The sequence below is a fragment of the Camarhynchus parvulus genome, chromosome 20 (assembly GCF_901933205.1).
Source record: "Camarhynchus parvulus chromosome 20, STF_HiC, whole genome shotgun sequence".
In the NCBI taxonomy this organism is placed as follows: Eukaryota; Metazoa; Chordata; class Aves; order Passeriformes; family Thraupidae; genus Camarhynchus; species Camarhynchus parvulus.
The window spans coordinates 3,670,597-3,682,046 of NC_044590.1; the positions used below are offsets into that span (position 1 = coordinate 3,670,597).

General features: G+C 41.1%; 1 protein-coding gene across 2 annotated transcripts in view; it reads left to right on the top strand.

The window, feature by feature from the left end:
* Positions 1–10,093, top strand: part of PHACTR3 (phosphatase and actin regulator 3) — a 99,577-nt gene extending 89,484 nt beyond the window's left edge. For both annotated transcript variants that reach the window (XM_030963354.1, XM_030963355.1), the window contains exons 9-13: positions 1,658–1,713; positions 5,649–5,710; positions 6,536–6,676; positions 7,910–7,986; positions 9,499–10,093. In XM_030963354.1, coding sequence (XP_030819214.1) covers positions 1,658–1,713; positions 5,649–5,710; positions 6,536–6,676; positions 7,910–7,986; positions 9,499–9,514 — 352 coding nt within the window. In that variant the 3' untranslated portion in view covers positions 9,515–10,093. The remainder of the gene's footprint in view (positions 1–1,657; positions 1,714–5,648; positions 5,711–6,535; positions 6,677–7,909; positions 7,987–9,498) is intronic.
* The last annotated feature ends 1,357 nt before the right edge of the window (positions 10,094–11,450 follow it).

An 11,450-nucleotide genomic window follows, 5' to 3' on the forward strand; every position in this document is an offset into this window, starting at 1 on the left:
GTGGCTGAGAGAAGCATATGAGCAGCAGGTCAGGTAGAGGTGGACCTTTCATTTGCAGAGGAGCTCTCCAAGTAAGGCATTCTTCCCTGATTTATATTACAAAATGCACTTTGTCTGTTTCAAACAAAACCTAGCCAGACTTGTGTAATTTCTGAGACATGCAGGGAGGAGTCCAAGGGTAGCAGGAATTTAAAATACATGTTTAAAGCCTTCAGTTTCAGCATCATTCCTGTTTCAGTTGGGATTATTGCAATTTCTGCTGCTGGAGTATCCTGACCCAGAGGTCAGGAGAAAAGCCTTAGGTGATAAAAACATTAGGAAGGGAAAGTGAGAGTTAGGTGTAGGTGTTTCTGGACAAGAGCTCATCTAAGTTTTCTGTTGGTATGAATTTGGTGCAGTAGTTTGTGGTGCTTCCTGTTGCCAAAGGTGTGAGTTTTTCCAGAGAGTTTAATTAAAAAAGGGTGAGGAGTTGTTGGTCTGATAACACATAACCACAGAGTTGATCTGGAAGGTATATTGGGTGGGGCTTACAAAACAAGGAAAAATTAGAATTTAGTGATTTTACTGTGGTTTTTTTCTGCAGTGTGTTAACAATGACATCATTTTTCCATATTTGATAAAACATAGATCCTGCTACAGCATGACTTTGTAATTATTCATTTATATACCCATCAGAGGAACAACTGCAGCAGTTTGCAGCGTGGTCCCTACTCTGAGTATTTCTTTGTGTCTGTAACTTCATCTCTGGCTTGGCAACATCTGCTGGGAGCAGAGGATGAGAATCCTCAGCGCTGCCAGAACGGAGGCCAGGAAGCATCGGGAGCTCTTTCCGATGTGCTGGCTGCATTCTGACATGAAAACCCTCAAATGCAGCCTCTGTGTGTGTGTGTGTGTGTCTGTGTGTCTGTGTGTGTCTGTGTGTGTCTGTGTGTGTGCCTGCCTAGGGGAGGGCTCCAATTACCTGAGATCCTCTGCAGATATCCCAGTGCCTCCTCGTGGGGGAGGCTCATTTAGTATGCGCAATAAAATCGCTGTGGCACCGATCATCTGATTGGGAGAGTCAATCCTGAGGCAGCACTACTGAAAAGGGGAGGTGGAACCAAGACACTCCGTGCAGACAGCCAGGCTGTGAGCAGCACACGAATTGCACTCAGCAAGCAGGAGCAGAGCTGGGGCATCGGGCTGCTGGGTGAAAATCACAGGAAAGCTTTATTTCTGCCCAGTCTGCCCCTGTCAGGATGCACCACTGGTGTGAGTAGAGAGAAGGAAATGTGCTGCTGTGTGTGATTAAAAGGTGAAGGCAGTGATAGAGGCAGAATATCTCTGTGAAACTCCTTTGATAACCACCTTGAGAGTGAATTTTACCTCTGGAGTGCTGGTTCCAGCTGACTGTCTGGAAAGTGTCATGAAGAGGATGCAGGTTCCGAGGAAGCATTTCACTGACAACAGAGCAAACTAGAGGAGAACTTTTACCTGCATTCCTGGCATTTGGGAAAAACAATATAAGAAAGAATTCTCTGCCAGGATTCTTTTTTTTTTCTTTTTCCTTCACGAGTCCTGGAGAGAGATTTTATACACACCAACCAGAAGTGAGAATTCTACAGACTTTCCAAAGAACAGGCATGGTACAAAATGTGATTTTGGTGTTTTTCCGCAGGCGACTCAGCCAAAGACCCGCTGTTGAGGAGCTAGAAAGAAGGAATATACTGAAACGTGAGTACTTCTTTTTCCTAAAGTATTTTATAGATGTCTGTTGAAATTAGTGATTGCATTTCCAGAACATATTATTTTGAAATAGAGAAATTAATTCACTGGGATCATTTTCTGTACCTAAAACTTTTAATTTTTCACAAAGACTTGCAATTTGACGACAAAAAGAATCGTTTAGGTTCAAGCTGTCAAAAAATCTTCATTCTGATTCCACTGTTACTGGTGTCTGAGAGGGGAATACAATCTGAGTGTCACAGTGCCATGAGAATTGGAGTGACATTTTTCAAGACATGGATTTTCAGGGCAAACACTGAATAGCACTGTCAGTGGGTGGCTGGGGGAAGCATCCTTGCAGAGATGTGATTCTGTCCAGGTCTGTTTGCTCATGTCACTGGAGATCTTCCAAGTCAAAGACCAGATACCAGAGATACCAGAATTATTAGAGGGACAGTCCCAGGCCTGGGACAGGTGATGCCACAGGGGAGTGTTCTCAGCATCTCTCAAATTCAGGCAAAACTTGCAATTCTTTCCCTAAGTGTTTCCAAGGGATTAAACAAGTCATGAACATAATCCCTTCCTTTAAAACTGCTGAATTAGGGGAAGGTGAGAGACAGCTCTGAAATTGTCTCCACTATGGATCTCAAAAGGGGAAATCCATCTGCTATTTAGTCTCTTTAATGTTGAGAGACAAAACCCAGAGTGATGTGAACTATAGGTTCTCATTAAACAAGCATAAAGCATAAAGCCACAGAAATCTGTCACACAAGCAGTGCTGCCCACACTGTTAGATTTGTATTTAATCATGTTATTGTAATTCACTAGGAAAAAAGTCATCAGCCTTGCATTACCTATAATTTTGTATCTCAAAAACTTTCTTAGTGATTTCTAGGGAAAAACCTTATGCTCCTGCCATTGAAGCTATTTGGGATTTCATTTCAGTTTTCACACAAAGGGGTTCCACAGGCAGCCTGTATTTAGCAGTGTTTTCTGTACAGTTCCAATGCACAGATCACACACAGTAAAATGAGCTCTATTTTGCATGTGCACAGCTTGAGGAGGAAAGGAAATCCTCTTTGCAACATGGGTGGGTGAACTTGGCCAAACTTCACCTGTCATTTACCAGAGAGGCAGAAAAATGCAGTAACCCAAAATCCTGAACTATGTGGAGACAGATTTTCAAGAGTCAGTAACCAAGATCTCTGAAAATCTGTTTCTTTGGGTTTTTTCCCTGGCTAAGGAAAAGCTGATCTCCACTGAAAAAATCTGTTCCTTTGTGTTTACTTTTTTGAAGTGTGCTGGTTACATCCTTAATCTGGGTTAAACTGACCAGTTTTAATAATAAAAAAGTTTGAATACATTCATATAATGAGCTTAGAGAGAGATAAAGCAGAAAGAAGATAAAGCAGAATTAAAGATACTTCCTGAATACCAGCTAAACATACTGGTCTAGATTTGTATCTCATTTAAAGAGCTCCCAGCATGGAGCAAATTTACTGACTTCTGTTGAGTTGCTCAGGCTTTATACAGGTTCAGCTGGGATCAGAACCACTTCCATTTTATTTACCTCTGCCATTATAATAAAAGCTGAGTATCCTGTATAGCTGTAGCAGTATAAAAGCCCTCCAGTGAAATCCCCACGACCTCCTCCAGGTGTAGTAAGGGTTTGTGCAATTTTAAGTTGTGCATTTTCCATCATCTTTGATGTTCATAATTGGTACTGCTGACAGAAATTCTTTAATGGACTCAGAATTCATATTTGTGCAATCCTGGTAAAAAAAAAAGAAGAGAAGCATATTGCAAAGTACAACTACTGTCACTTTAAAGCAAATCTCAGCAAGATTTCAAACAGTGATTTCTTATCTCCTTCAGGGAATTGTTTCTCAGATAAAAGTAATACTTAAAAAGCAAATTTAAAGCCAGCACTTTCTTACAGTTTTGTTGATTTTCCAAGTCCTTTAACCATAGAAACTCTGCTGGCTTCCCACCAAGCATGAAAAGCAAATGAACTAAAATCACATCCCAGGTGTCTGATGTGTCCTTGCTGAAGAGAAAGCTGAACTCAAGCCAAGAAGGCATCTCTTGAACCCCACTGTGCAGTCCCTGCTTCATTCTGAACCCAAGGAGATGCTTTAGTGTCACACAGAGCTCAGAATGAGTTCCAGCTCTGCACAGGCCCCCTCAGCACTGGGAGCATCTCTGCTGAGATCTACAGAACCAGCCCTCAGCAATGAATGGAGCTGTGTGGGCAGAAGATGGTGATGGGAAAAGCCTCTCTGGGCTGGCTGAGTAATAATGCCTGAGTTCTAGAATCGCTTTGCCAGCATTTCATACCAAGTCTCAGGTTTTTTTTTTTTTAAAAGAACTATTTATTTTATTTCTTGGAGCTGGAAATAAGCACTGAACCCAAGTGAATAGAAATAAGTTACTACACATCTATATTTGGAAAAGTATTTTTTGATCAGAAAGGTTATTTTTGGCTTTTCTTTGGGAATTAGAATCATAGAATCACAGAAATGTTTGGGTTGGAAGGGACCTTAAAAATCATCTTGTTCCAGCCTCTGCCATGGGCAGGGACCCTTTCCACTGGACCAATCTCCCTCAAAGGCTTCCAGGGATGGAGCAGCCACAGTTTCTCTGGGCAGTTCTTTCACTGCATATCACATCATATCTTTAAAAGGCACTACACCACAGAAAATTATCTATTTTTAATTTAAAAAAAATACAAAATAGAAATATCTACTGTAAAATGGGTGAATTAAAGCTGAATGAATAGCTTCTTGCAGGTGTCTCTATATCTAAGAATACCCTCTACTTTTGAAAGCCTGTTCTCCTTTTACACGTTGCAGACTGAAATAGCTGCTCATCCCTGACACAGCACTAATTTTAGCTGACCTGTTCTCTTTACATTTTGTGCCTTGCCACTGAACTATAATGCAGCACATTATAGCATCTTAAATTCATTTGATTCACATTTCTAGCCTAGGCAGGTGTAGCTGTGCACTTCTATGTTTTTTAAAATAGATTTGATTGCATCTCAGTGTCATCTAATGAGCACAAAAATCAGGGAGAAAAATGCTTCATTGTTAAAAATATCTTGGAAATCCATCTGCAGTGCTAGTGGGTTTTGGAGGCATAGCAGAAATCACGTGTGTGCTTTAACACTGGAAATATCTAATGCAAGAGGTATGATAAACCTCAGAGTAGTACCCAGAGAATCCCTGAATGGTTAAACCTTTTTCTCTGGCTCTGCAGCTTTGTTCAGGTCACGGGCTCACGCCTTAATTTAGTAACAGCTAGTACTGGGAATAGAAACGCCATTAACTCCTTTCCTAAGGCAGGGGATCTATTTCTCACTGTTACAGCACTCCAGGCTATTTTTAGAGCCAGTGTGTAGGAGTTCTCACGGCTGGAATGTTAATAGGCACAACACACAAAGACAGGGGCTGAGCTCAGAGCTCCGCACAGGAACCCTGGCAGGAGGAAGGGGTCTCATGTCAGGGGAAGCCAAGGTGCCAGCCAGTGCCAGGAGTGATGCAGCCTGAGGGAGCAGGGCTGAGGACACAACGGGCTCTCCCTGGAGCTGCTGCAATGACTCCTGAGCCTCTGACAGCATGAATGGCTCCAGCAGTATGGGGAGTAAAAAAGGATGATTGATCAGCTATGGAGTGTGTTGATTTTCCTTCTGAAGTTGATCCGAGTGGAGCGTTGGTGTGGCTGTTTCATTAAATCCCCGTGGAGTTCAGAGCTGACACTGGCACCAGCACGGTGTCCTCACAGAGAGGTGACTCTGTGCTCCAGCTCACACCAGAGATGCACTGAATTACCAAAACACACAACTACCAGCTGCTCGTTGGGCTCTGCTCATTATTGCCTGGAACCTGGGAAAACACCAAACTTCCTCATGAGGAAAGTCATCTTTTTTTTTATATTCTCTGCAGAACGAAATGATCAAACGGAACAGGAGGAGAGGAGGGAAATCAAGCAGAGACTGACAAGAAAGGTAAAATCTTGCAATACTTGCTATTAGCTTTTAGAAATTTAGCAAAATTACTATAATATCACCCAGCCATAGAGGTTGTTATTACACAGAACCTCCCTTAATATGCATCCTCCTCAGCAGTGTCTGGTAATATCAATTATAGACATACCTACCTTATCTCAGCTAGATGAAATTGAGTAGAATATTTACATATAAATTTACTCAGAAAATGGGTATTATGGCATATTTGTCAGCTCCGTTGCTGGTAAAGGACATTTTCACTCTTTGTAGCAGAGCTGACTCCTTGCTGAACACCAGGTCTGCTCCCATAGTACATTTCTTCTTGCATTTAAAATATTCTCAGCATAAGAATGAGATCTTGTGGTTCTGTTCTTGGAAATCCCTAATGCAATTACAGACCAATATGCTGATAACTTGTTCAGGCTTGACTGAAATTCTTACAGAGGGTCTAGTGCTGAGAATCTCACACAATCTGCCTCTGCCTGTAGTAGAACACCCTCCAGCATCCAGAATTATCCAGAGATCATAAAAAGTCCATCATGATTCCTTTGCATTTTGAAAATATATTTTATCAATCTCTGGGTTAAGATATTTTCTTCTTTTGTCCATGATAAAGGCATTGTTCTGTAGCTCCATTTAAACCATTATTACTTTGCTAGCAGTTCTCCAAATGGTGAAATATTTCCCTGGAGTTTCCAAGGGTTGGGTGGTTTTCCATATTTGTAAATGCACACCGAGCCAAGATGAAACGAAGCAAATGTTGCATTTTTTACTGACTCATTTGTTATTAACACTGGTTTTATTTCACAAAACTTCTGAATACAGCTTAACCAGAGACCTACGGTTGATGAACTGAGAGACAGAAAGATCCTGATTCGATTCAGTGATTATGTGGAAGTGGCAAAAGCACAGGACTACGACAGGAGAGCAGATAAACCATGGACACGACTGTCAGCAGCAGACAAGGTACTGACAAACTACAAAGTTCTGCTTTCTCCTTGCTTTGTAATGATATATCACGTTCCCAACAGACTCGAACATCTGCAACATTTCAGCTCTGTAAACTTTACCATGATTTTTTATGTTGACATCATACCAATGTCACAAAAAAACCTTTTTAGTACTCAAAAGGCTTCTACCCACCCACCCAAAAAGGTGGATACAATATTTAGGCTCCAAATCAAAACCATTTCCAGCCAATAGAGTATTAACCTTTATTCTCAGACTGGAAGTTTTGTCCCACACATGCAAAGATTTCCTCTCCTGTTTGCTGTGAATGCTCAAGGAGGCACTGGACCCACATTCTCCTGAGCATGAACTCTCATTTTGCCCCATCACATCCCTGCCACGTACCTGATTCACAGCCCATTTAAGTGTCACATTTAGAGGCTTGAGTAGTAAGAATAGTTCACCATGATTCCAGCCAGAACATTGGGAAGTTTCAGGGCTGCAGGAAGCAGAAAGAGCAGGATGCTGAGACAATTACTGGAAAATGGCGAACACAGGACTGTTAACATGGCTTTGTGCTGAGCTCTCAAACACTTTGGTTTCCATCCCAGTGTCTCCCCAGTAAGGGACAAATGGGTTTAGAGGACTCATAGAAAAGGAACAGAGCGCTTCTACTCCTGCAGCTGCTCTCCCAAGCTCTCTAAAATGGTGAATAAACTATTGCATAGTAATCAACAGAATAAGGATTTTATATTTTCCTTGTATGTATCTTTACTACAATTAGACTTTTCCTGGTTTTACTGTGTCAATGTTCATGTTTCAATTAACAAGGCAGCTTAAAGAAAGTGACAGTTCTGCTCATACTGGTGGGACATATCGGGAAGTCAGGGTCAGAGCTGCACCTCTGCATTTGTGACTGAAAAATGGATCAATTTCTTGGCAGCTTCTCCTAATCTTTAATAAATTCTAACTGGAATCTTATTAAATGTGAGACAACCAGCTCTGAGGTGTTATTCTGTCAGAATTGCTTCTAGACAGCAGTGACCCTGTCAGCAATCAATAACAAATGAGAAGTATTGTGTCACCAATCCATACAACCCAAATATTCAGCATTTCTGCCAGCACAAGAGTGCTCTGCTATACCCAATACTTGGTTTATCTACCCCAGAAAACTGCTCTGCTCTGCAGGTCTGGGATTTTGCTCACAAACACAACATTATTTGTTCATGTTTTTCTCTTTTCAATTCCTAGGCAGCAATTCGGAAGGAGCTGAATGAATACAAAAGTAACGAAATGGAGGTTCATGCATCAAGCAAACATTTGACAAGGTCAGTTTTCCAGCTGCTTATCTCTGCTGCCTGCTAAAAGCTCTGACTCCTGAACCTGAATGTGGATTGCACTCTTACATGCTGGATGTGGGAGAATATGCAAAGGGAGGTTAATATTAAAAGAAAATTGGAGCCTTTCTTTTCATGAGGAAAATCCAATTTTCTCATTTTTTAGGGGGCTTTTATTAGCACATACCAAGAAACCTGCAGACATTCTCCAGAGCATCCCTCAGATGGCATTCCTTGCACCAAAGATAGGACAAAAAAATTAAAGTATATAACACAGAAAACAATATGATTTTTTAAAGTAGAACAACATAATACACTGTTTAAAGATCTCTGAATTAAATGTACTCGAGTCTGCAGCCTTATCACAAACACTGAAAATTCCCTGCTCAGAAATACAGAACTGCACTGACCATAACAGGCCAGTGCCCAGGGGTAATGCCTTTGTTCTAATTGGATTTGTTCTAAAGGATTCAGCCTGGGGATTTCAGTATTCCCTGCCAGTGCAGTTGCTATTGGAAGGAGCCCCAGGTAACTTAATGACACTTAATGTCACTCCCTGTCAGGAGGAGGTCAGGAGAGAGAACAGGGCTGGGCTGTTGTCACTCTGCATGTGATTGGAGATTCCACTGGGAACCTGGTCAGGGCAGTGCCTGCTCCACGTGCCAGCAGTGGTGCCAGGGACTGTTGTTTAAACACAGATCAAAACATTCATTTCCCTTCTTCAACAATATGAGAGGCTGATTCCACAGGCACTGGTACTTGCGAAAAGGCATCATCAAGGGCAAAGCAGCTTCACTGCATTGATGGAATGAATGTGGGAAGGGAAGAGGGATGGCTGCAGTTTCAGTCTGGCAGTGAGCTATACATTTCTTAATTGGAGCTACCTGGGGAGTTTCACTAGATGATAATGAGAGATTCTGAAATTTGTTCAGGATATTAGGGTAAACAGGCTTCCAATTTACAATTAGTGCTAGGGCATTACATATGACTGGGGCTTTAATTATGGATCTCAGCCAAAAGAACAAGCCTACAGAGCAAGAAGAATATTTATTCCAGAATCTAAGGTTATCAAACATTTCACCAACAGTATCTCTTCATACTTTATGAAGCATTTCAACATTGCTTAACTCTTAAAAAAGAACAAGATCACTGCACAATGAAGAATATTGCTACCAATGACAAATTGTGGCTTCATTTACTTAAAAAAACAAAACAAACCCACATCAACTACATACCTGGGTTTGCAACTTCATTCCCAAAGAAATGTAACCGAGGTACACTGGCCCTGAGGACTGTACCTGCACTGCAGTCGTGCACAGGGCTGGGAATTTGCTGGGGAAAATGAAGAGTTGCTAATATTCTCAGCACTGTCACTGTACCTTTAAACAGAATGAATACTTCTTTGGGCTTTTAAAAATTTTGTTAATGTAACATAAAATAATTGAATAAAAAATAATTGAATTATATTGCAAAGTGGTTTGAAACGTGTTTCTTTTCTTTTAGATTTCACAGGCCATAGAAATTTTCTTCTGAGAAGAATCTGTCTTTACTTTTTGATATTGCTGCTGAACACACATCAGGGAACCCTGAAGCCTTTCCCTGAGGTTCAGTGCAGGCTCCCTGGACGTTGATGTGACAGAAGGACTCTGCAGTGAAGCCTCTGCAGCCCTTGGGGACAGGACGCCAGCCCCGAGCTCTGGAGGCAGAAGAGTCTGGCCTGTGGAGTGGGACAAGCTGCTGAAAAAGACTGAAGTGAAGCTACTTGGGAGAGCCTCCTCCTCTCCTTTCCCACCTGAGTGGAACTGGTTTGCAGGCTGCCTTGGAAAAGGAGATGTTGTGCATGTACAGGCTTTACCATTCCAAGGCCTCCGACATAAATGGACATGACACTCTGTCATCCAGTATTACGTTGACAAGACATTTTGAACTTACCACAATTAGTTTGTAAAACACCTAAGTTCATGTTCTAAAAACTAATTTAATGTATTATAATTTCATTCTTTTTTATATACTGTCTAACAGAATCACAGCTGCAAGCATTTTTGATTCCTGTTACTTTTGTTCTTTAATTAAATGACTACTTATTGCAGGAAATGAACATGTTTCCTAAAGCTCTTTTTTTCCCAGGGATAATTGGGAAGAGATTATTATGATCCAAACCATTTGACTTCTTCATCAACACAGGGTCTGCAAAAGGATGATCTCAACTAAGGTTTTCCATCTGGTGGAAAAGCATAAGCTGGCTGTCACTCTGCACCAGCTGAGGCTCTGACCCTCTAAAAATGACAATTTGGTTCACTGTTATTCCAAATTACTAAACTGGACAACCAGAGGCAGAAATGTAACAATGTACTTTGATGTTTAGCAAACAAATGGTTTTAATGCTTTCTTGACAGTAAGAAGAAAAAAGTTACTAAATGCTAATAACAAAGTAAATAGAACTGGTTGAGATGGATGTAAAGCCAGACATTTTAATAATGCCTGACATGGAGAAGCACCTGAGGATTTACTCAATGCTACTAAAAAATAATTGTGAGAAAAATAACACATTGATAGCTGGGAATCAGATGTGATGAGACAGAAAAAATGGTGAATCCACCACAAGATCAACATTTCTCTGCAAGACTCTGAAGTGCTGCCATTCTAGGGAGTCATGCAATGTTAAAAGCTTGAAAAAGGCATTCTTGGTCCTGTAGCTTCATTGAGATGATCTCCATGAAGTGTGAAAATAATAAAATGCAGTCTGTCAAACTGCTTGTATAGATTACTACTGAATTGCTGTGAGGTGGGGAAGAGCCCCCACAGAGTGACAGCTCTGTCCCAGGTGGGGATGGAATCACAGGAACTGGAGCTGCTCCTGGAGACCCTGCCAGGCAGGAATGGAAGGTAAGGACACCCAGTGCAACACAAAGTCTGTGTCAGTGCAATGGGACAGGGAACTCAGGACTCCTGCAAGAGGTGGTGTCAACATTTTAATGTTTGTCTCACTTGACTATCAGCTGAAGGCTTGAATGACCCCATCACTTGATCCAAAGATGTGTTTTTTCCTCTTTATTGTAATTTTTTAACTTGCTGGCTTTTCACAGAAATATGTAACATCATAACTAGCCTTTTAACATACATCTATAATTTTATTATTAATAATACAGGAGTAATTAACAAGAAAACAGTGATAGTCCAGGTGCAATATACAAAAAGGCTAAAGAGAAAGGAGAGCAAAGTTTCTTCAGCAGAAGAAGCATTTTGTTTGAGATGAGCCACTGTTAACTACAAACTAAACTTGCTAATAACCCATGTACAGTATGTCCTGTTTAGCAGGGATGCACACTTCCACTGCCAATAAATATTATACAAAACACATTAAAATGATGTTGAAAAACATAATAAAAATATAGCAAGGCTAACTTAGAGCAGGTTTTAAATGCCAAACACTGCCCCTGAGCTGTGTCACTGCT